Raw genomic sequence first — 25759 nt, forward strand, 5'->3', positions numbered from 1 at the left:
TTCTGCAGGATACAGAGTGAGCAGCACTCATAAGGTGCAGTCCCAGAATGTGTCTGCAGGACTAGGAAATAGATATAAAGACTACATTTGTATTACTGCATAAGTCATTGGAGCAGAGAATGGTAGAGCCAGAAGAGAGCTCAGAAATTTTACAGAGGGGACATTAAACACATACACGTGCACGCGTGCTCGCGCGCGCACACACACACACACACACACAAACGCGTGCAGGCATAAGTGCGCAGTTACCCCAAATCACAAAGCTAAATATGTACAGCCATAAAATATTTCTAAAGTGGCCGGGCTCTGTGGCTCATGCCTGTAATCCCAGCACTTTGGGAGGCCAAGGCGGGCAGATCACTTGAGGTCAGGAGTTCGAGACCAGCCTGGCCTGCGTGGCAAAACCCATCTCTACTAAAAAGACAAAAATTAGCCACGCGTTATAGTGCATGCCTGTAGTCCCAGCTACTTGGGAGGCTGAGGCAGGAGAATCACTTGAACCAGGGAGGTGGAGGTTGCAGTGAGCTGAGATCGCACCACTGCAATCCAGCGTGGAAGACAGAGGGAGACTCCATCTTAAAAATATATATATATATTTCTGAAGTTAGGAGGGGAAAGCATTTGTGGGTTAATTAATTCATTCATTCATTTATTCATACACAGGCAGAAGAGGTAAAATGGGGCCAAAGGGAGACCCAGGAATTCCAGGCTTGGATAGATCAGGATTTCCTGGAGAAACTGGATCACCGGGAATGTCAGGTCATCAAGGCGAGATGGGACCACCGGGTCAAAAAGGATATCCAGGAAATCCAGGAATTTTAGGGCTACCAGGTATCCTTTTTTGTGTTTCTATTTTTCTTCTTATTTCCTCTTCCTCTTAAGGTGGCTCTGTCAACTGTACATAGGCATATGCTTTTGACTCTACGATTTTACTTAATATAACGTTTTCCTTCTAAATTATTTGTAAGAAACCAGGGGCCATGTTGCAGGGAAACGGTGGTGGCTAGATGAACACATTTCACAATTACCCAGAATGTGGCTATTTTTGCTGTGTAATCCTTTTTATATACGACTACTATAATATGTTTGCTAGTATTTTGTTGAGAATTTTTGCATTTATATTGAGAAGGGATATTGGTCTGTAGTGTTCTTGTGATATCTTTGGTTTTGGTGTCAGAGTAATGCTGGTGTGACAGAACAAGCTGGGAAGTATTTCCTCCTCTTGTATTTTCTGGAACAGTTTGTGAAGAATTGATGCTCCTTAAACATTTGGTAGAATTCACCAGTGAAGTTATCTGGGTCTGGGCATTTCTTTGTGGGAAGTCTCTAAATGACTAATTCAATCTCTTCATTTCTTATAGGTGTATTCAGGTTTTCTATTTCTTCTGGAATCAGTTTTGGTATTCTGTTTCTCTAGAAACTTGTCCATTTTGTCTAAGTTATCTGATTTGTTGACATAGAGTTGTTAATCATATTTCTGTATAATTGTTTTAATTACATGGCTATGTTTATTGGTTATATGTTTGGGGAGAATATTCTGTTCCCTCATGCCATAAGGACCTCACTGATCTCCCCTCCGGAAAAGAGGCTAAAACAACTTAATCGACACATTATCTTTTCATTCATCTTATTGGGCTACTATCACATGCCAGCATTCTTCTAGGCCCTAGAGACACATCTGTCGGTAGACAAGTCTCCCCTTCTCATAGTAGAGGAGCAATAATAGAAATATTTAAAATCTAAGTTCAATTTGAGACAAGTGTTATGGAGAAAATAAAGTGAAGGGATATAATAGAAAGTGACTGGTCAGGGGCTGGGAGGATGGAATGCTACAAAACTTCCACATATTCTATCCTCATCCATGCATATGATTTGCTACCAATCACTTCTACATAGATGAGTTTAAAAGACTATTTACCGACCCATCTCCTAGACTAACACAGTAATTTTACTATGTACAGAGGCCATTTTTTTCAACTCCCAATCTCTACTTCTAAGTATAATTTATCTTAGTATATGGAATATTTTGCTTTTCTCACTCTGTACAACATGTGCTGCTTTGTGCTAATTTGTTTCCATAGGTGAAGATGGAGTGGTTGGGATGATGGGCTTTCCTGGAGCCACTGGCCCTCCGGGGCCCCCTGGGAACCCAGGCATGCCAGGGCAGAGGGGTAAGTGATGGAGTGTCTTTCTAAATAGCAGGAAGCATAAACAATGTTCATTTATTTTGCAGCAAAAAAGTTATGTTTCTTTGGAGGGAAAAATAGTTCTGAAAGAGCAGCAGTATTTGATTTTGCTGTTTTCTGTGTTCCTTTTTTCCATTTGAATGGAATCCTGTTTTCTCCCTGCAGGCTTCTACCACTACCCTTATGAGGCTGCCTGCATGGGGAAACTATTTATCAAGTTCTCAGCATTGTTAGACTTTTTTGTTTGATTTTTTTCTGTTTTATTGTAAGCACTGCCAACATTTTAATCCCTATGAACTACTTGAAGAATTAAGGACCTGATGTTGTTACTCCTGTCTGTTAGGGAGCCTTGGAATTCCAGGAGTAAAGGGCCAGAGAGGAACCCCAGGAGCCAAGGGGGAACAAGGAGATAAAGGAAACCCCGGGCCTTCTCAGATATCCCACGTAATAGGGCACAAAGGAGAACCAGGTCTCAAAGGTAAAGAATTGCTTGTTTGGAATCAGGACATCAGAGCTGATTCTCGGGCTAATAAAGTATCCAGGCAAATTCCTTTAATTGACAAATAAGGACAGTGAGGACCAGTGTTTAGTTACCTGCCTGTCACACAGCCGGTTGGTGACTGAGCAGGCACTAGAACTGAGTCACCTTCCACGACATGTTGCCTCCTCGATGCGTAACATTTTTATTTCTAAGTTAATTCTGCATTTTGATTTGCTATATTTAAATCATCAGCAGTCAGTTTTCAAATTATAAGCCTCAAAACTCCCTCTTTGCCAAGTATGGGGAAAATTAAACCCTTAAAAAAATTCCACATTATAAAACTTTTCAGGCTGATGTTGAAATCTCCTTCTCAAATGCAACTTTATTCTGTAGACTACCAGGAGAATATTTTCTGATTCCATCTAAAAACTTCTTCTCCTGTTCAAAATCCTTTGGAGAATAATTATTTAAAAGAAATGCTCCAGTGAAAATGTAACCCTTTGAAAGACTATTGTTAGATGTGGTTCTTAAGCTAAAATTCAAATGCATTCACATAATTTCAAGTTATTTGGGTGCTTTTTTGGTAGTTTTTGTGATATGATCGATACAGCCAGTACAAAACTAAACTTTCAGAAGCCCTCCCTTGTGGTCTTCTTGACCAAATGTAATCCCAAGCAACTTTAGAAAAACAGAGAACTGTTGGGCAAAATACTACATTTGCAGATCAGACTCTCATAGCAGGAAAGGAATCAAAGAAAAATGTGTCATAGCAAGAGCGCAATAAAAGAAAAATGTGTGGCCGGGCGCAGTGGTTCAAGCCTGTAATCCCAGCACTTTGGGAGGCCGAGATGGGTGGATCACGAGGTCAGGAGATTGGGACCATCCTGGCTGACATGGTGAAACCCCGTCTCTACTAAAAAATACAAAAAACTAGCCGGGCGAGGTGGCGGGCGCCTGTAGTCCCAGCTACTTGGGAGGCTGAGGCAGGAGAATGGCGTAAACCCGGGAGGCGGAGCTTGCAGTGAGCCGAGATCCGGCCACTGCACTCCGGCCTGGGCGACAGAGCGAGACTCCATCTCAAAAAAAAAAAAAAGAAAAATGTGTTTGCAGTTGCAAAACCATGTTAAGTTTTGAGACATTTGAAACGACTTTTGAGAAATGAGACTATATTCAACAAATATTTATATGTGTGGCACATAAGGATGTAACAAACCTTCAGATGTACTGCCAAACCCCCACCTCAAAAAAAAAAAAAAAAAAAAAATTCTGCACAGGGTGCTGTAGGCCACAATATAAAGGCTGACTAACTGGCAAGTTAGGAAGTAAAGGCCTTCTGGGTAGTCCCCATCTAACCTGGTGTCGAAGAGTCAGTTTAGTTCTGGTACAAAAAGAATATTGCATTTCATTTTTAGCAATGAAAAAGAAAGTAATGTGACTTTTATAAAACTCTACTAGGACTAGTCTAAGCCAAGATATGGAAAAAAAAAAAAAATACTGGCACCAATCTCCAGTCCTCATAAACTGTCTGCATAGACACCACTTTACTAGACTATTTTAGATTATTTAAGTAGTGTTAGAAGCATTCTGGAAAAAATATGAATAGCATATCTCTGCCTACATAAGCAGAAATTTGGCTCTCACAGTATAAATGTGCTGTGAGTACTAATTTGCAATTGAAGAATTCCTTTTGTAAAGTACAGAAGGACATGTACTATGGGGCTATTTCTATGCTTCCAACAAAACTCTTTTACTCACCCAAAGTAGAGTATGCATCCAGGCTGTTCTGTATGTTTTCTTCAGGCTTTTCAAATGCATAACCAAGGGACACAGATTGAAGAATAACAAAAAAAAAAAGAACCTGTATCTAGGCCTCCCTAATTTCAATATGATCCTTTTTTTCCCCTAAATCTGAATTTCTGACTTAAAGCTATTCACATGTGGAAGAGATATTGAATATACAGAGAAGCACAATAACAAGTCACTATCCTCTCCACAAGGAGTCTGCGTGGGAGGCTTAGGCATATGTAGAAAAAGATAATAAAGAACGCAAGGGGCAAATTAGTATGCTATATTATTTAACAACGACCTAAGGAACATTTACCATGTGCAAGTACTGTTCCAAGTTTTACAACTATTGACTCATTTAATCCTCACAATAACCCTAGGAGTAGGCTGGGCACAGTGGCTCACAGCTGTAATCCCAATATTTTGAGAGGCCAAGGCGGGTGGATCACCTGAGGTCAGGAGTTCAAGACCAGCCTGGCCAACATGGCAAAACCCCGTCTCTACTAAAAATACAAAAATTAGCTGGGTGTGATGGCGAGCGCCTATAATCCCAGCTACTCAGGAGGCTGAGGCAAGAGAATCGCTTGAACCTGGGGGGTGAAGGTTGCAATGAGCTGAGATTGTGCCACTGCACTCCAGTCTGGGCAACAGAGTAAGACTCTGTCTCAAAAAATAAATACATAACTCTAGGAGTAGGTACTGCTATTGCAATCATCCCATTTTACATATGGGGAAATAGGCAGGTGAAGTTACTTGCCCAGTGTCACTCTGATAGGAAATGGCAGAGATGGGCCTCACACTTGGCCTCCTCACTGTGCTGCCACAGCTCCGTAGGAGTTGAGGGAAGCAGAAAATACAGCAACTAGGATAGTCAGTGAAACCTCCGTGAAAGAGGATTTAAATGTTAAATAAGATTCAGATGAACAAATAAAATTCTTGGCTTAAAATCTTTCCGAGGCTCCCTGTGCTTTGAGAATTGGAACTTAGACTGACATACAAGTTTATTCACCACTTGCACTTGGCCTGTCTCTCCAGCCACATGGCATTTATGTACTCAATAATTACTTTTTACTTAATAATACCTATGGACTAGGCATTTTGCTATGTCTTGATTATACAGAGGTGAACAAAGCAGACCTTAGTTTCCTAGTCATGATGAAAGTTACAGTTTAGTGGGGGAAAGAGACGTAATGGGTCCATAAACATTTTCCATTTAGGCTAGGTAGTAAGTATCTCAGGCTTTGTGGATCACATATGGTCCCTGTTGCATATTCTTCTTTGCTTTTGTTTTTAACAACCTTTCAAAAATGTAAAAACCACTGGGCATGATGGCTCACGCCTGTAAATCCCAGCACTTTGGGAGGCTAAGGCGGGAGGATCATGAGGTCAAGAGATTGAGACCATCCTGGCCAACATAGTGAAACCCAGACTCTAATAAAAATACAAAAATTAGCCGGGCATGGTGGCACACACCTGTAATCCCAACTACTCAGGAGGCTGAGGTAGGAGAATCACTTGAACCCGGGAGGCAGAGGTTGCAGTGAGCCAAGATTATGCCACTGCACTCCAGCCTGGCGACAAAGCGAGACTCCGTCTCAAAAAAAAAAAAAAAAAAAAAAAAAAAAAAAAAAAAAAGTAAAACCCGTCTTAACTCGCAAGCCATATAAAACCAAGCCAGATTCAGCCTGAAAGCTGTATTTTGCCAACCCCTAAAAAACTGAAGTAAACAAACAGACTAAACAGTATATATCTTTTCAGATTGCAATCAACGACATAAAAGGAAAAAACGAAGGTTGTAAAACAAAACAGTCTAACTCCCTGATACTCATCACTCCTTTCTACATGCTATTTTACTGTCTGGGAATCCTGTCTCACTCCAGACCTTCTTCACCCAATTAGTTTTCATTTGGTCTTCAAGACTGAGCTAAAAAATACTACCTCTTCCAGAAATTCTTCCCTGTAGCATATTGTGCCCAATTCTAGTACAGCGTTTATCTGCCTGGATGATAATTGTTTGTTTACTTGGCTATCTCCCCAGTTAAACACTAAAAACTTGGGGGAAGAGAACATGATGATTTATCTCGCCGGTGCTCAGCACAAGACCTATTTATTAATTAGATGCTCCATCCATATGTGAATGAATAAGTACATATGCAGGAAAAGAGCCAAGGGAAGTGAATCTGCTTGAGAAAAAGCACAAAGGCAGGCCATAGACAGATTGTAGAATGCTTCATGCTGCCAAAGGAGTTTGCAATTTACTCTGTAGGTAATAGATCCAGTGACTATTTATTTATTTATTTCGAGACGGAGTCTCGCTCTGTCACCCCGGCTGGAGTGTGATGGCACAATCTTGGCTCACTGCAAACTCCGCCTCCTAGGTTCAAGTGATTCTCTTGCCTCAGCCTCCCAAGTAGCTGGGATTACAGGTGTGTGCCATCAAATCAGCTAATTTTGATATTTTTAGTAGAGATGGGGTTTCACCATGTTGGCCAGGCTGGTCTCGAACTTCTGACCTCAAATGATCCACCCACCTCAGCCTCCCAAACTGCTGGGATTACAGACATGAGTCACCGCACCCAGCCCAATGACTATTTATGAAAAGGAGAAGAGTATGATCAAAGTCATGTTTTAGGGAAAGTAGAATGGTTTCCTGGGACGTTTATAAGCTTTCCAGACGTGCAGAACTGGATTCAAATCCAAGTGTTATTAACTGATTGACAGTGTGATTCTGGCCTTTGACTTATCTAATACTTAATAAATTATAATTTTAATACATGAATTGAGAATAGAATCATCTAGATGAGAATAGTGTAGTGGATAACACTTTGTCTTTGCTATTAAAAAATGAAGAGGTATTTAGGCTGCTAATTCTTAAAATGTTGTTTTAAACAGCACATATTAAGATCATTGCTAGTGTTCACAGAAGAATAACTTATGCCAGGCACTGTGCTAATGCCTGACACATATTATTTCATTTAATCCTCTTCCCTAAAAGATAGAAGCCCAAATCCGCCCATGCTCTTAACATATATGCTATGCTGTACTACAATAATATGCCATTGGTTTAAACCAGGATGTGGATGGGTCTGACAAAATTTTAACCTGCATTTTTGATACTTGGTTTTTTGTTTTGGGGGGTATTTTTGAGATGGAGTCTCACTCTGTCACCCAGGCTGGAGCACAGTGGCATGATCTCAGCTCACTTCAACCTCTGTCTCCCAGGTTCAAGTGATTCTCCTGCCTCAGCCTCCCACGTAACTGGGATTACAGGCACCCACCACCACACCCGGCTAATTTTCTTGTTAATACCTGGTTTCTAACTTTAGGATTCGCAGGAAATCCAGGTGAGAAAGGAAACAGAGGTGTTCCAGGGATGCCAGGTTTAAAAGGCCTCAAAGGACTACCTGGACCAGCAGGACCACCAGGTACAGCTGATTCTCAAATAGAAAAATATCACATTTTACACTTTACTACATCTAAAGTAATAAACATTGTTTCTAGACTTACTGGGTTTAAATATCAGTTCTGTTCTGATAGTGTTCCAGCAAAATTTGCTACTAAATTAACAAGAAGGTGTTGCTAGTTGGTGTGTAGTTAACTTACACTAACCTACAAATAGTTCCATTTTGTCCTCAAAATTTCATTCTGAAATTGCTGATATGTATTATAAATTATAATTCATCACCTATCACATATCAGAGACGAAAATTAGAGAATGCCTTAGAAGTTTTCAGGTTTGCATCTTTCTTTTTTAAAGCAAGTAACTGAGTTTACAAAATAATTTTTAAATAATTAAAGTATCCCACCATTCCTACAACCACCTCAGTAACAAAATATATTACATGGCAATAACACTTCAGGATGCAGTTGGACATATATTACCATATGGTTGCAGGAGCCCACTTTTTCCTGCTGGTGTTGGTCCTAGGATGATTTTAGTGTTTGAAACCCAGGCCTGCTGACAAGAATCTAACTTTCTTTAGTTTTACATGTTCCAGGTCCCTAGTTCCCTCCTTATTTGAAGGAAAAAGGACAGCTAGACAATGCCCAAACCAGCTGGTCTGGCCATTCTGGATTCATTCATGCATGCAAGCAACAAGTATTTATTAAACACATACTATGACCAGAAACTGTGCAGGGCAATAACTATTTATTTGTTCTGAAGGCCCCAGAGGAGATCTGGGCAGCATTGGGAATGCTGGAGAACCAGGACTACGTGGTATACCAGGAAGCATGGGGAACATGGGCATGCCAGGTAATGTATAACGTCCTGTTACGAGCCCACAAGCTCATGATGAGTAAGGATTCCAAATTTTCTGTGTTGTGTACTGTTTTGGTTTTCCACTTGGTAGAAAACTTATATTAAAAAACTAGATTTGTGGGGCCAAGTGCAGTGGCTCATGCCTGTAATCCCAGCATTTTGGGAGGCTGAGACAGGCGGATCACCTGAGGTCAGGAGTTTGAGAGCAGCCTGGTCAACATGGTAAAACCCCATCTCTACGAAAAAAAATATAAAAACATTAGCTGGGCATGGTGGTGCACACCTGTAGTCCCAGCTACACGGGAGGCTGAGGCAGGAGAATCGCCTGAACTCAAGAGGCGGAGGTTGCAGGGAGCTGAGGTCACGGCACTGCACTCCAGCATGGGCGACAGAGTGAGACTCCGTCTCAGTAAAAACCAACAACAACAACAAAACTAGATTTGCTATTAGACAAATATACAGTGTGCAATTAGAATATGGGTGAGAACAAAATAAATATTGATGTTATATAATAATCATCCATTGTTAACTACCTGATGCATTTGCAATTCTGAAAAAGCCATTCTTGGGAGAAAACTTATGCAAAAGTGAAAAGTAGAAAACTTCAAGATCCTCATTTTATCTATTTTACTCGATGTTTTCCCCCTAATTTCAGGTTCTAAAGGAAAAAGGGGAACTTTGGGATTCCCAGGTCGAGCAGGAAGACCAGGCCTCCCAGGTATTCACGGTCTCCAGGGAGATAAGGGAGAGCCAGGTTATTCAGAAGGTACAAGGCCAGGACCACCGGGACCAACGGTATACAGGCCACTAAAATATTTACATTTTGGTGGTGGAGTGAGTGCCTTGAAAAATACCAACAAGTACCCAGATTCAGTGTGGGCAGAGAAAATTGAAACCATTACTATACTTTCAGACAGTTATTTGGATTTTTAAAATCCTGTCTCCACAACTGAGGATGCTTGTCTGTCACAGAGCTGTCAACTTCTGAAATCCTCTTTCAGTCACCAAGGAATTTCCACACTGTCCCTGCAATTTAGGTGTGCTGCCAGAAGAAGGCAGTCATTACAGGCCCATAAAATCAGATGGGACAGTGGATTTTTTTTCTTGTGATACAAAGTGGCCCATTTCTGCTGTACTCATCTCATGCAGACTTAGAAAAATAAATTTACAAACCTTCTAATAAAAAACACTTGTCTCACTAAGACTAACAAAAGATACAAAATAAAATAACTTTACAGCATCATTAGAAAGCGAACAAAATCCTAAGATACATACATTTATCTTTCTTGTTTTAGAACTTTTTCTGTGTAATGGAATGGAAATACTCAATCTTGTTTCAATGTTTTCAGTGTTCGTGCTCTGTCAAATTGAGGTTGGATGTTAAAGCCCTTTTTTTACTACGGTGTTATACAAAGCAGCAACCAAATGTTTCAACAGGGCTCAGTGGCTTTCTTAGGTTTATTCTCTTCCCAATTTTCTGAGTATAGCTCTCACATTAAAAGCCAGAGATAGACCACAAGAGAATGATTAATAGAAGTTCCTATAAGCAGAGGTTACTAACATGGGATTCCATGGACCAGTGGGAAAAATCTATGGGATCCCAAGAAGCCCAGCAACCTCTTGAAACTAAATGCGAAATGTTTGAAAATGTTTTTGTAGGGGAGAGTATTTTTCAGATTTAGATTTTTAGGTTTTCAACAGTATATGACTCCAACATATAAAAATTATTACTTAGGGAAACTTCTCCCTCTTTTTGTAGACAATAAAATATCACCTTTCCTAAATATTTCCACTAGCAATAGTCTCCAGTAGTAACTGCTAAAACAAGAAAAAAATTTAGACACTACACAGACCCAAGAAAGCAACTGTTTTTTTACTTGGAGCACAGACAAATGTCTTTGTTCTTTATATTTAGATTAAGTCCTCAGAAAACCTGAGATTGCTTCCACTGAGATATTTGCTCAACGAGAAATTCTATTTGACTTCACACTCAGTTAACTGATAGTTTCATTTAGATTTAAAGTTTTCACCAGGTAACCACCAGAATAAATTTTTAGAACTGTGCATTGAACACAAAATGAGCTGGTTTTATCATGTCAGCAAAATGAGAGTAACAGAGTAGTACATTTTAATTGGCTACCATAGAAATTTTGTAAATCTTTACCAAACCTGTATGTTCTGGTTGGTCTTAAAACTGAAGTGAAGATTTAATGAACATTAAATCATTGGAAGGTTTTTAAAACATATGATTGACATATTTGCATGCATAGTATTTATAGGATACATCTTTATTTAGTCTATTTATTTCTTACTCCCAGCTACTCATCACAATTTGTAATTATATATTTGTATGATTATTTAATATCTATCTACTTACTGGTCTCTGAAGCTACATGAAGGTAGGGACTGTGTAAGCCATAAATCTATATAGGTTACCATTATATCCTGGTAAAAGCCAGCTTCCTGGGTATGCTACCAGTGCAGTCACAGAGGTCCTGTGCTAAGAAGGGCCTCCACACTTGGTCTGATGCTATGCTGTTGCTGTCTTGAAATTCGCTTTAAGTTTTAAGGGAAGCTGCATTTTCATTTTGCACTGGGCCCCATAAACCATGTGGCCATCTTATTCCCAGCACCTATCACAGTGCTGGCAGATAGCAGACACTAATATGGATTGATGAATGAATGAAAGAATTAGTGAATAAAGTTTACACTGAATTCTAACCACATATCCTGCTTATATGAGAATTTTAAAGGTATTTGACTACATTTAAGGGGGATCCAGGACTGCCGGGTGAAATGGGAAAGAAAGGAGAAATGGGGCAACCTGGCCCACCTGGACATTCGGGGCCTGCTGGACCTGAGGGAGCCCCTGGAAGTCCTGGAAGTCCTGGCCTCCCAGGTAAGGTTTGGGTTTACAATTCTAAAAGCTGGAAGCATTACTCAGAGTATAGCCCTCCTGAAATCACTGTGGGAAACAGAAAGCTATTTATACTTTTATGCTGCAGTTGCTTTTATTCAACTTTGAACTTCAAATTCTAAAACACTAAGAAACAGGGAATTCATTAAGAGAGCCCAATTTTACTAATCAGCCCATTTGGTGGACTGAAATATAAAAATATGTTCCTATAAACAACACTTTTGAAGAACTGTCTCAACAAATTCAGCCCAAGGATACAAAATGTTAGCCGCTGTACAATCGTAATGTTTGTATTCGTTTGTTCAGTCTTCCATAGTGAATACCACAGACCAGGTGGCTTAAACTACACTTGATGTTAGCCAGAAGGCTGAGAGGTGGCTTAAACTACTGACGTTTATTTTCTCACAGTTCCAGCAGCTCCGAGTCTGTGATCAAGCTGTCGGCAGCATTGGTTTCTTCTAGGGTCCCTGTTCTTGGCTTGTGGATGGCTATCTTCTTCCTGTGTTTTCCGTGTGTCTTAATCTTCTTTTCTTTTCTTTTTTTTTTTTTTTTTTTTGAGACGGAGTCTCGCTCTGTCGCCCAGGCTGGAGTGCAGTGGCCGGATCTCAGCTCACTGCAAGCTCCGCCTCCCGGGTTCACGCCATTCTCCTGCCTCAGCCTCCCGAGTAGCTGGAACTACAGGCGCCCGCCGCCTCGCCCGGCTAGTTTTTTGTATTTTTAGTAGAGACGGGGTTTCACCGTGTTAGCCAGGATGGTCTCGATCTCCTGACCTCGTGATCCGCCCGTCTCGGCCTCCCAAAGTGCTGGGATTACAGGCTTGAGCCACCGCGCCCGGCCAATCTTCTTTTCTTATAAAGACACCACACGATATTGGATTAGGGTCCACCCTACTGACCTCATTTTAACTTAGTTACCTCTTTACCAGCCCTATCCCCAAATACAGAGTCACGTTCCAAAGTACTGAAGGTTAGGACTTCAACATATGAATCTGGGAACACGACAATTCAAACTACAACACTGTGCTGTGACTCTTTTTCGAACCCATTTCTGGATTGAATTTTGGCTTTCTTGCTTATCAGCTTACAATTCAGGTTTAGGGTTTTGTTTCATTAAAAACAACTGTGAAACTATTAGGTTGCATATTCAGGTCTGTCTTAAATACAATAAACTACCTGTTCAAATACAGAAAGTTTCGGTCAATTTGCATTTAACTCACAATTAAAATAAAATTGCATATTGAGTGGTGCTTGTGGTTGGCGTACACACATCTTTGAAAGTGATTTGCCACATCTCTGCATGTGGTTCTCCGGGAAAAGAGCAGCCTGGACAAAACCATGGGGTGACCTTGCAACAAGAGAGCTTCCTTAAGGCCAGCGTGAGCATGGTCAACTATAAAAACAGACCGTTTCGGTCACAGTTGTAATCGTTTATCTTTTGGTGATCTTTTTTCTTCCTTCCCCTCTCTTCATTTCTAGGAAAGCCAAGTCCTCATGGTGATTTGGGTTTTAAAGGAACCAAAGGCTTCCCGGGCCCTCCAGGAATCAAAGGCCCTCCAGGTTTCATTTTTGTACTTTCTCTCTTTCCTTTTCATGTGGGAGGCACACTTTCTCCTGAGGTTTGGATTTCTGTAAACCTACTACTCTATAGAAGGTAGGTCCTAGTTACTCAGTATCCAGATAAAAATGCAAAAAAAATGAGGTTAGATATTTCTATCTATTTAATTCAAATATTTGGCAACCTATTCCAAACTGATAATCCTCATGATAATAGTAATCTGTACGTGGTTTTCCCTAGGAACATAGCTTCACATAGCAACAGTTCTGAAAAACAGCCTCTTTAACACCATTCCACACATCTCCCTGGTATTCCCATTAGGCCATTGGCAAGAAATAAATCCTCTTTTTGTATATCATAGTTTTAGGCTTTTTTTTTTTTTTTTTTTTTTTTTCAGGTCTTCCAGGATTCCCAGGATCTCCTGGACCAATGGGTGTAAGAGGTGACCAAGGACGTGATGGAATTCCTGGTCCAGCTGGAGAAAAGGGAGAAACGGGTACAACTTGCTCATTATCTTTGATCCACTAGTTTTATTTTGGATAGAATCATTAGTAACAGTGTAATCCTTTGCTGCTCTAAAGATTTTTCTCCGATAGAACTGATTATCTTTAACATGTTTTTGGTGTGTACTAAACTTCTGTGATAGACATATAATATAATGAAATTGACCAAATATTAACATGCCAAGATTATCTCTTTCAGGTTTATTGCGGGCCCCTCCAGGCCCAAGAGGGAACCCGGGTGCTCAAGGTAAGCAGTTCTTCTTCCCTGTCCTAATGTATACATTTTCAAGGAGAGAAAGCAGTTGAACATGCTTGAAATATAAATAAGCTTAACCTAGCAAATTAAAGATGTTCCAATGGCAATATAGAAGGATATTTATCATCTTGGTCTTCAATTTTAAATGTTTACTCATTACCATCACAACAAATGGAATGAATTAGAAACGCTGATTCAATTTTGGAATTTCCTACTAAGAAAGTCTTGAAAAGTAAAAAGGATTCTTCTGTATATGTCTTGCTGTTGTTAGCATGGTTTAAAGGTACCACCTCCTAAAAGGTGAAGGTGGAACTGATGGGTTCTCAGTGAGCATCTGTCCCTGCTGTTCTGAGGCACAGGAGTAATCCAAATCCTTTCCCACCTATATCTTCTTAGGTCTGATTCCAACTCCCAGATCAGCTTGCGGTCCATGCTATTGTTTATTAAACGCTACCCAGAGAGTCTCTCAACATCTCAGACATGGCAGTTTACTGAACATGTCATTCAGAGTATTTACAAGTTTTTTGTTTGGCAGGCCGCAAGTCTGGATTTCTCATATCAGTGCTTTACAAGATAAACAGCTTCTTTTAACTCTTTTCCATTTTCTAGTCAAACCTTCCAGGAGAAACATCAGATTGTCTGCACATTTCATTGACCCGTCTCAGCCACGGGTCCTGTGAATGGGAGCATTTCATTAGCAAAGAGGCCTAGCACACTGAAGGGCCCTAGTTATTGATGCTCATGCGAACCAGCAAAGAATAGCTCGATGCCAATGAGAAACTCAGTCGGGCAGGAACCACTTTTGACAAAACAGTTAAAGTGTAAAAGTAGACAAGGGCTGTTCTCTCCTATTTGTTTCTTACTGGTTTGACTGTTCTTTTGGTTGAGCTCCGTCTTCCCACATCTCTCAGACCTCTCCTTTCCCAATGAGCACGAAGGCTTTTCCTGTTCCACAGTGTAGCTTTAGAATTGTGGTCAAAAGGAGAGTTGCTCTTCATGTTCCCAGGCTAACTCACAGGTTAACCATTTGGAATGAGAACACTAGCATTTAAGTGGAAATAAAATTTGGTACAAAATGGTCATACCTTAGGTTTAAAAGCCTTAAAACTAACCAATAGCCTAATTATGTAAGTGAATGATTATGCCCCTCAATCCCTCTAGGATAACTAAATATGGAGAAGAGTTCATTGAGACTTGGAAGGTATGAATCCTTTTAATTAGTTTATTCTCCAAAATCCTAAAATGAAATCACACTGCAGAGCATGTAATCATTTTAATGAACATGAAATATATAATCCAAGCCATCTTGGTGCTTCAGGTCATTGCCATGCAAATACAGTATTACAAAGCTTGGAGTGAACTGAAGTCATCTAAGCACTTTCTTTTAAAAGCATAAATTACAGACATTAAAAAGCTAAAGGGTGTGAATAGACATAGGGCTAGATAGTCAATATTCATCAATTTTATTTTCACTGTAAGTCTTTACTATATAATAACTCCCCAAGCCCTCCCCTGAGCTATTAGCCTCCCCTTCCTTCTCCCTCTCCTTCTGCACATCTATCTCCTGTTTTCATGCCATTTACTGCTTCTAGAATAATACAGAGATGGGAGAGAAGAGGGAGACATTATTTTCAATTCATACAATATTTTCCATTCATGAATGTCAAAGCACAATTTCTTGAAGGTTTTCTAAGATGAAAAATATTAGTATTGACTTGTGACCTTTTTGGGGGGGTCTTTGGTAAATCCAAACCTCCTGCCACTACTATTCCTATTATGGGAGATGTGTGGGGAAGTTAGCAAAAGGACAGAATAAAGACTGCAGTTTTGTTGCTCCTTTGTCTGGGTTTAGCTGGATAATACTTCAAATGCACACATCAGTGCTATGCCATTTAGCTTCCTATGCTCTAACGGATTATCAGTGACTCAACAATGTCAACGTGATTAAGTTCATCAGCTGAGAGTAACTGTGGCTTACATTTATATAACACTTTAGAGCTTATGCCATGCTTTTATGTTTGTATGTTATCTCACTTGATCTGAAATAATTAGCTAGAACAGGTATTACCTCCATTTTTAAAATAAGAAAATCAAAATTTGTAATAGTAAGTAAATCTGAAGTGAATTTGCCAAGATCGGACAGCTAGTTGGAGACACACTGAGTCTCAACTCAGTTTTTGTAGCTCTATATTGCATTTACCAGCAATATATTAGAAAATATATATTTTAGAAATATATATTCTGAATCTGAACAGTTTTAAGCAAAGTACTTACATTATTAAAGATAGTCAAGAACTCTAACCCAACCATATGGCCATTAAAAAAACTTACTAGGCCTTCTTCTTTGCAGGAGCTAAAGGAGACAGGGGATCCCCAGGTTTTCCTGGCCTCCCTGGCAGAAAAGGGGCCATGGGAGATGCTGGGCCTCGAGGGCCCACAGGCATAGAAGGATTCCCAGGGCCACCAGGTCTGCCCGGTGCAATTATCCCTGGCCGGAAAGGAAATCATGGTCCACCAGGCTTAAGAGGAAGCCCAGGTAGAGGGTTTACTTTTAAATAGCATAAAAGAACAAAAATCATGTTTGACCTCAAAAGTTTTCAACCTCCTCCTCATGTTACCTTGTTGCTTCTTCTTTCCCTGTGGTCATCTCCATTCCCCGTCTACCCATAGTTCCCACACCCAGCAACTGTCAAGGCAAGGTAGCCTGTTGAAGGGATGCGTAGTCAGTAAATCAGTGAGACTGGCTGGACGCAGTGGCTCATGCCTATAATCCCAGGACTTTGGTAGGCCAAGGCGGGTGGATCACTTGAGGTCAGGAGTTCAAGACCAGCCTGGCCAACATGATGAAACCCTGTCTCTACTAAAAAATACAAAAATTAGCCAGTCTTGGTTGGTGGTGCGTGCCTGTAATCCCAGCTACTCAGGAGGCTGTGGTGGGAGAACCGCTTAAACCTGGGAGGCAGAGGCTGCAGTGAGCTGAGATTGCACCACTGCACTCCAGCCTGGGCAACAGAACAAAACTGTCTCAAAAAATAATAATAATTAATTAGCCTAAAAGACACTGATGCATTCATTCAACTCTATTTGTTGAATCCCTAGAGCTGGGCCAGGCTCTAGGGAAGCAGGCACAGACCCTGCTGTAACAGACCCTCACTGGGGAGAAGCAGATCCTGCTGGTGGGTGCCAGGTGCTTCACTGGCATCATCTCATCCTGTCTTTACCACAATCCCATCACATGCCCCAGGGGAAAGAATGTTTGTGGTAATACTAAGTAAAGGGTTTATACTTCATTAGAAACAATCACTAATTAGGTAGAACCTTTGAAGCTCCCTGGCTGGCAGTACTGACAGACTTTTCATGAATTCAGGTGAGCCTGGTCCCCCTGGACCTCCAGGGAGTCACGTAATAGGCATAAAAGGAGACAAAGGGTCTATGGGCCACCCTGGCCCAAAAGGTCCACCTGGAACTGTAGGAGACATGGGACCACCAGGTCATCGGGTGAGTATGAATAATTATTTTGACTCATTATCAATTCAATATCCACTTATTATAATTATTCTTATATTGTACATTATACCGTATATTGTCGATATTGTTAACTGTATTAGTCCATTCTCATGCTGCTAACAAAGACATACCCAAGACTGGGTAATTTTTAAAGAAAAGAGGTTTAATTGACTCACAATTCTGCATGGCTGGGGAGATCTCAAGAAACTTACAATCATGGCAGAAGGCACCTCTTCATACCGCAACAGGAGACAGAATGAGTGCCAAGTGAAGGGGGTAGCCCCTTATAAAACCATCAGATCTAATGAGAACTCACTCACTATCATGAGAATGGCATGAGGGAACCACCCCCATGATTCAATCACCTCCCACTGGATCCTTCCCAGGACATGTGGGGATTATAGGAACTACAATTCGAGATGAGATTTGGGTGGGGACGCAGCCAAACCATATCATTAACATTGACTTATCGTTAGTACAAGAGTACTATTATACTCTTATAAATTAACTGCCAGATCAGATGGGCCTGGAAGCAGCAAAAATTTACAATTTTTGATGCATTTGTGCAGTATGTGTAAGGGAACACAGTCCAAAAGTTTCTGAAAATCAAAAAATCTTCAGAGTTGGAATGATTTGGCCTTTAAGAGGCCTCCAAAACTTTGGTCTGTATGGGACTCACCTCTACAGCATTCCAGACCCTTGCTTGTTTAGACCCTGAACAAGTCCAGTGACAGAATCTTCAAAAAGCAGCTGGGAGTTCAGAATCCTTCTAAATGACACTGTCACTTTTTCCTCTACTTATATGCTTCTGAAGTTTTCTGCTTTCCCCTGTAAATGTCTATTTATTTTCTGCCCCCCCAAACGCCTGCTAATGTTTCTAGCTAACCGCCATTTCTTTCCAATTATTTTATTCCTGGATAAATACTTGGTTCTTTCAAATTCAGTTTAACCATTTATCAGCTTTGCCTCTATACTGAATACACCCTAGTTTCTCATTATTGCCCTAAAAAATATAGCCTCTGGAGTGAATGCTCTCCAGCAGTTCGAAGTCAATACCCCAAGGAGTGGCAAAAGGACAGACGAGTCTACTGTCTGGAACGTCGTCATTTTAGGAATCAGACCTAGAATTCCACTTGGGCCACTGGGCTGACCTGCTTGTCTCCACATTGTGCTTGTGATCAACTAAAGGCCATGGGCCTTTTCCTCATGAACTGCCACTAAGTTTTCTCCATTATTTCTTGCCTAGCTTGTTGTTATTGATGCTTATTTGGGACTTAAGTGTAGAACTTTTACATTTATCAATCTTAGACATTGTCTTATTCATTTAGGCCTGTGCGCCCAGCCTGCGATCTCTCAATTCATATTCTCTCTCTCAACACCACAGCCGTCGTCCCTAGCTTTCTCTTAGCAGCATATTAGATGAGCTGATCCCTCTGTCTACATCAAATCCTTGGAGACAGATGTTGAATAGACGAATGTGACTCAGGGATCATACCTGAGTGTCTACTCTGTACCAATGGATAGAAAAACAAAAAGCTACAGTCCTTTGCCCTAGAGCAGCCCACAATAAAGTGAGGGTGACAGGCACAGAGACAGGCCATTTTCCCACCGTGTGGTAGGAAGAATGCAGGAGCCTATGGGGACACAGAGGAAGGGTATTTAATCCAGACTGTAGAGGGAAGACGCTCAGGAAAGATCCCTCCCCGAGGAGACTGATGCCTGGTCTGAGTCTTGACAGATGCATAGGAGTTATCCAAGAAAATAAGAAAAGCAGGGGTATGGGTGGGGTAGAGGAAGGGAGCTTTCTGAGCAAAATGACAATGGGTGTGTGTGAGTGACAAACACGCAACTCTATTACTGGAGCTGAGGTGGGTGGGAATGAGGACACCTTGAGAGGAGTCTGGAGGGCTAAGCAGGAGTCAGGTAATGGAGGTCTGGTTTTCTAGACTAAGAAGAGGGAGGACATCACTTGCTGATCCAAGAAACACTTACAAAGCAGCTCTTTGTGCCCAGAGTTCTCTCTCTACAAGCTGGAATTAATCCCTTAATGAACTGCCTTTCGACGTGGCCATTCACCAAGCTTTAAATCTATCCTTGTTCCTCTATGCAGCAGCCATTTTGGCCACAAAAATATGGTAGAGAGAGCTACCATGGCACATGGCACAGCTCTCTCTACCATGTAAATTGTCAATGTACAGAACATCTACGGTATAACTCATTTTGTCCTCTACTAACCTCATCAGTGATGCATAATGAGGTACTTTGCCATAGCTCATTGTTAGGAATCACTCTTAAGCTCTCTTGGTATTTGATTTCCAGAATCTACTTTTAAATGTTTTTCTTTTTTTTTTTTTTTTTGAAAAATGACATATTTGCCCATCTTCAGTCTGTAGGTGTCTCTCGTGTTCTGCATGATTCTTTGAAAGTTGCCAATTTGATCCACAGTTACATCTAAAGACCTTCCAAGGACACTGGGATGTATAAAGCTTGGTTTGGAAACATGATCTTACTTAACTCCTCTGGTGATTTCATGGTCATTCATAGGCTTCTATACTTACAGTTGAAAGACAATTATTGATGGATGTCTCAACTGGCTTGCAGCCTTTAACAGCTCCCTCCTGCTGCCAGGGATAACCCTGGCAACATGCTCTTTTTCATAGTTACCTTAGCCTCAAGAGGAGCAGGCAGAAATGAGAAGCCAGCAAGTCCTTGACCAGATGGTTCTGTTTTCTCTCTCTTCTTTTTTTAAACAACACTTTATCCAAGCAATCAGATGGTTCCTTCTTTGGTCTTCTTGCTCCAAAGATAGCTGGTTCAAGGCCAGTTTTATTCTTGGCACTTTTCACGACCTTCAAAGCCCATTATTCTCAGGTAATAGCATTATCTCAATCCATATGGACAGTATGAAAGTAGATTTAGCATACATTTTGACAAACAGCTCTTTTCAGAAGCCCTGCTCCCTCCTCCCTCTTTCTATGGCTTTGCTTGAGCATCTCCTGGCTATAAGACCAGTTCATGTGAGCCTCACAAGAAGAGAGCACCTCCTTCCCGCTTGGATTATGGCATCCTTATCAAATATGCCGGTCAAATACTCTCTCTTGACAACCCCTGTACACTCCCATCCCTGGACATTACTTCTCCTATCATCATGGTCAAGAGTAATTTATGGCTCTGCTAGCTTAGTTAGAATGATGCTTGGGTGCTGTAACTCAACAATGGTTTTGTTGTCTTTGCAACAATTATAAATACAGATGATTATAATTTTCATTCTGGGCCAGGCATGGTAGCTCACTACTATAATCCCAGCACTTTGGGAAGCTGAGGTGGGCAGATCATTTGAGGTCAGGAGTTCGAGACCAGCTTGGCCAACATGGTGAAACCCTGTTTTTACTCAAAATACAAAAATTAGCCAGGTGTGGTGGTGCACGCCTGTAATCCCAGCTACTCAGGAGGCTGAGGCATGAGACTTACTTGAATGTGGGAGGCAGAGGTTGCAGAGTTTGCAGCAAGCCAAGATCATGCCACTGCACTGCAGTCTGGATGACAAAATGAGACTCTGTCTCAAAAAAATAAAAAAAAATAAAAAATCATGCTGGCAGTACTGGGCTACTCCATTTAGGACACAGAATATCTGGTTGAATCTAATACTAAAACAACGTACGCCAACATTAGAAGGTATGTTTGCTCTTGGGCTTAAGGGAAGCTTTTATTTTAATTTTAAAATGATAGTCCTAAGGAAAGGTTCTAAGTGGCCAAAGGAGTTATAGCCTTGATTGAAAAAAATGATGTCTGCTAACTTCAGCTTATTCTCATCCAACATAATATTATACCCTATTTGCATTTTTTAAAAACTAGTAATTTTAAAAGATTTGTTTTGGTTCTGCTCCCTTTTTTTGATATATAGGGAGCACCAGGTACTCCAGGTCTTCCAGGACTCAGAGGTGATCCTGGATTCCAGGGATTTCCGGGCGTGAAAGGTACTGTTTTTGTGCATTGCTCTTTATATGCAAATACAATAACCTCAATTTTTATTTTAGGGCACACAAGTGTTTGTTGAAGTACAGACAGCTGGGGTTAGTACAAATAGGACCTCGATATGAATGATGTAGGAAGGCTCCGCTATACTATTTCAAGATTCTTTAAAATAGAGTATTTCTCCAAATGAATGACTCTCAGTAACCTTCTTTTATTTGTGTCAAAGACTGTGCTTGCAAGAGAAATCTTACCACTTTATTAGCTCATGCTGGCAGTACCGGGCTACTCCATTTAAGACACAGAATATCCAGTTGAATCCAATACTAAAACAACAATATTGCACAAAGCAAATATTCTCTATGTGCTCAAGAGAACTCCTGATGTAACCAACTCTAGGCTATGAGTAAAGCTAGAGTAATAAGCTGAGAAAGTAGATAACTATGACAACCAAGCAATATAATTCACCAGATGGTAAAACAGGTTTTAATGTGACTTTGTATCTTACCTTAAATATCAAATTGGTTTCTAAACTCAAAAATTGGACTCTTAAGGACCCTTCCCCTTCAATGTTAAAATACAAGTTCTTAATGACTGCTTCTGGAATATATTTCTTTACAGACTCATTAAGCATGACCTACTGGGTCCCAGTGACATGCCAAAACCTATGTGAACAAAAATGAAATTGTAGCCCTTGTGATAGAACCCACAGGACAGAGCCTCCAGGCACACTTCTAGTATTTGTCCTTAGAGTCAATCATCAACCTGAAGAACTAGGAGACCCATTGATCTAAGTGGAATCACATTGTGTTTTTGTTTGTTTGTTTGTTTTTAGGAGAAAAGGGTAATCCTGGATTTTTAGGATCCATTGGACCTCCAGGACCAATTGGGCCAATAGGACCACCTGGTAAATAAATTTCCTCACTATTGATCTCAATGAAGAAAGGTAACGCATCCGTGAAGCCATCATCTTCTTCTTATGTTTATGTCAACAGGTATACGTGGAGACCCTGGCACACTTAAGATTATCTCCCTTCCAGGAAGCCCAGGGCCACCTGGCACACCTGGAGAACCAGGGATGCAGGGAGAACCTGGGCCACCAGGGCCACCTGGAAACCTAGGTGTGAGACTGGCAGCATTGACTTGGATCAGTAGGAAGTGGTTGAACCAAAATACCTGTAAACTGCTTTGGAAACAGCTGATACAACTTCACAGAAAATGCTGAACATGATAGTGGTTTTCACAGTCTTAGGATTGAGCTCATTTTACCCTTGACCAGCAAATAAAAGACCTTGGAATCTATTGAAAGCTGTTGTACATAGTATACCTTGAACAAATACACTTTAGGGCAGCATGTTTTTGTTTTTTTATTTTTTACTAAGGTAAAGGTATGTCTATCTCCTCTGACAACTGTCAGTCTTGGGGCTCTATTTCTAAATGATCGTCTGAATATACCTGAGTTCTGTGAATTTATACTCTTCTAACACTTTCTACAGCAAAGTATTAGAAAAAAAAATGATTTAGGAATCTTTTCAAAATACTGGTGTTTGGAAATTGAACTAACCCCTCTACATAAGCAGAGCGTATTGTAATAGGCTTCTGAATGGAATGATTACGCCTTAAGTGTGTCTGAATCACCTGGGAGATAAAGATATTACTTATGAGTTTGATCAATTCAGGGACATAGTGAATTCTGGAAGAACATAAATCAAAATTGCAGCACAATTTTAAACTGCTGCATTAAGTATCCTCATAGTTCATTTTTGAGAGCCTTGTTTTCTGGGAAGTGGGGCTAACAAGTTAGGTGACTAATCATCCTAGCTTGCCCAGGACCGAGGACCTTCCCAGGATGCACGACTTTCATTCCTGAAACTGAGAAAGTCCTGGGTTAACGGGATGGTTGGTCACCTTATCTTTCATCCTATACGATCAAATGCAATGCAATGTTGGTTTTTGCCTAGGACCCTGTGGGCCAAGAGGTAAGCCAGGCAAGGATGGAAAACCAGGAACTCCTGGACCAGCTGGAGAAAAAGGCAACAAAGGTTCTAAAGGAGAGCCAGGTAAGCACCCAGCTTGTTTCCTCACTGAAGAAGTGTTATTTAGACATAAAGAGGTCTTGTTTGAGTGGGTGACTATATGAGTTATCTAGGCCTTTGAGTTTATGTTATTCAGATCAGACCAAAGGCCAAGGATCAAATGTTAATTTGGAAGATGAGAATCAAGAATTATTGGAACACACTATTTTTCTGACCTCTTAGCTGGTCAGATGGGCTCCAAACTGATGCACAGTTTAGCCTGAGGACAAATAGAACTAATAAGTCCTATGGGTGTTCTTCTTTCAAAAAGGCCAATACCTGTTTTTAATAACTTATAGGAGTAATTAGTTAATAATTATTATCTATAGGAGTGGTACATAAGTACCTAGCTAGAAAAATATTACCTTGGTATGCGTAGAAGAGCAACTTAGTATCCTTTTTTAAGAAAGCCATCTTTTAAAAATGCCATTCTTCATGGTGGCGGGTGCCTGTAATCCCAGCTACTTGGGAGGCTGAGGCAGGAGAATCGCTTGAACCTGGGAGGTGGAGGTTGCAGTGAGCCAAGATCACACCACTGCAGTCCAACCTGGGTGACAGAGTGAGACTCTGTCTCAAAAAAAAGAAGCCATTCTTGAATAGAATTCAACAATTCATGTGTGTCATGAAAAGGGGCCTCTTACATATAGTGTTTTATTCTGAACATATGCTGTATGTGTCAGTTTGACACCTGGATCAACATCTACCTTCTGCAAACATTTCAAAGCACTCTTCTGGAAACTACCTTAATGTCCAAATCTTCTATTTTTAGGATTGCTGACTTTGTTAAAGCAAGACAAATTCTAAATGTGATTTCTGAATTTACTGACATATATGATGCTCAGATCTACTATGTTAAAATGGTAAAGACTGTAGACTTAAATTTTTAAAAATTCAAATATGATGTTAATATTATAATACTAATTGCATAATTACATATGATTTAGTATTGCCATGGGTGCACAGTGGAGTACTAATAATCATTCAACTTTCCTTAATGTGTGGTTTTTGAAGTGATAAAACACTCTTATTAATAATTCTATTAATTTAAAAATTTTAATGACCAAGGCTTCAATGCCCTAAGAATGGGGCAACAGCAAGAGCAAGGGCACTGCAATACAAATTTTGTTGAGAATTAATTAGCAAGTAGACAGTTCAATGCTATCTCCACAGCATTGAACTGAATGCTATCTCCACAGCATTGGAGAATGACAAAGCGATCTAAGAATGACAAAGGGATCTAAGAGTCAAACTGCACTAGCATAAACTGACAGCCCTGGCCGCCTTCTTGGAGATACGGAAATGCCTTGGATATCACACATCTGTATAAAAGCTCACTTCCAGTTCCTGCCCTGCTCAGCTAATCACTTTCCAATTCCTGTGTAGAGATCAGGAGGCATCTTTTGTTTGGGGTCAATTATAACCCCTCTGAATGAGGGCAGGGGTTAGGAAAAGAGAAATACGTGTCTCCCCAATATATTAAAACCATGGCAACTTGGATTTTTCAAGTAAGACATCAGACTGGAGAATTTGGATGTGGCCTATTTTTAATTTCAAAAAACCACTGAAGGTCCCTGGAGGAGACAAGAGTGGGCAGAATTCAGAGAAAATTGAAAAAATATATAATATTGGGGCTTTTACAAATTTCTGTGGGAAGTCCTGACTTCTGAGTCAGGACTAAACTGTGACAATGCCTGACTCCCAGGGGCATGGATGTTTGTGGACAACAAAACTAATTCCTGTGATGATGCAGGCCCAAAGTCTAACCGTCTCTGTTTTCTCTGTGCTTCCTTAGGACCCTAAAGAACCATGGCCCAAGTCTGGTTGGGGAGGGAGTCAGGGTACAGTGGCTGCACAAATGGATGGGGGTGAGGAGGTGGAAACCAATGCCAATACCATAAATAATAGCTGTTCAATGAAAGAAAGGAGAAGGAAGTTCAAGAGGAATGGAAGAGAGGACAGCTCACTGGTCCTTATCTAGAACATGACAAGTGTGGATTAGCCTTGTCCAACTCCGTACTCCAGAGTATAGAAAGTATTTCTCTACAGGGAGAAAAATGTACAGAAACCATTTACTTTGTTTTTAACTCATATAAATAAAATAAATTAACGCTTATTACAGTTAAAAAAAAAAAAAAAAAGCCTTCTCTTCTTACTTTCCTAACAAATTGATCAAAACTTTCTTGAAGTTTGAACCTTTAAAAAGAGCTTTCAGTGTTTTCTGCAATTGTTTATTGTAGACAACGTTGCAATAATTTGTGAATT

At 40.5% G+C, this 25759-nt stretch overlaps 1 protein-coding gene across 4 annotated transcripts in view; it reads left to right on the plus strand.

The window, feature by feature from the left end:
- The window catches only part of COL4A3 (collagen type IV alpha 3 chain), a 151917-nt gene that overhangs the window by 118299 nt on the left and 7859 nt on the right, over positions 1-25759 (plus strand). For all 4 annotated transcript variants that reach the window (XM_007966493.3, XM_038001449.2, XM_007966491.3 and 1 more), the window contains 16 exons: positions 664-831; positions 2082-2171; positions 2530-2664; positions 7779-7877; positions 8618-8707; positions 9369-9508; positions 11486-11612; positions 13106-13186; positions 13582-13680; positions 13887-13934; positions 16294-16479; positions 17311-17441; positions 21355-21427; positions 22258-22329; positions 22418-22543; positions 23384-23482. In XM_007966493.3, the coding sequence (XP_007964684.3) occupies positions 664-831; positions 2082-2171; positions 2530-2664; positions 7779-7877; positions 8618-8707; positions 9369-9508; positions 11486-11612; positions 13106-13186; positions 13582-13680; positions 13887-13934; positions 16294-16479; positions 17311-17441; positions 21355-21427; positions 22258-22329; positions 22418-22543; positions 23384-23482 (1764 nt within the window). The remainder of the gene's footprint in view (positions 1-663; positions 832-2081; positions 2172-2529; positions 2665-7778; positions 7878-8617; positions 8708-9368; positions 9509-11485; positions 11613-13105; positions 13187-13581; positions 13681-13886; positions 13935-16293; positions 16480-17310; positions 17442-21354; positions 21428-22257; positions 22330-22417; positions 22544-23383; positions 23483-25759) is intronic.

The sequence above is a fragment of the Chlorocebus sabaeus genome, chromosome 10 (assembly GCF_047675955.1).
Source record: "Chlorocebus sabaeus isolate Y175 chromosome 10, mChlSab1.0.hap1, whole genome shotgun sequence".
Taxonomy (NCBI): domain Eukaryota; kingdom Metazoa; phylum Chordata; class Mammalia; order Primates; family Cercopithecidae; genus Chlorocebus; species Chlorocebus sabaeus.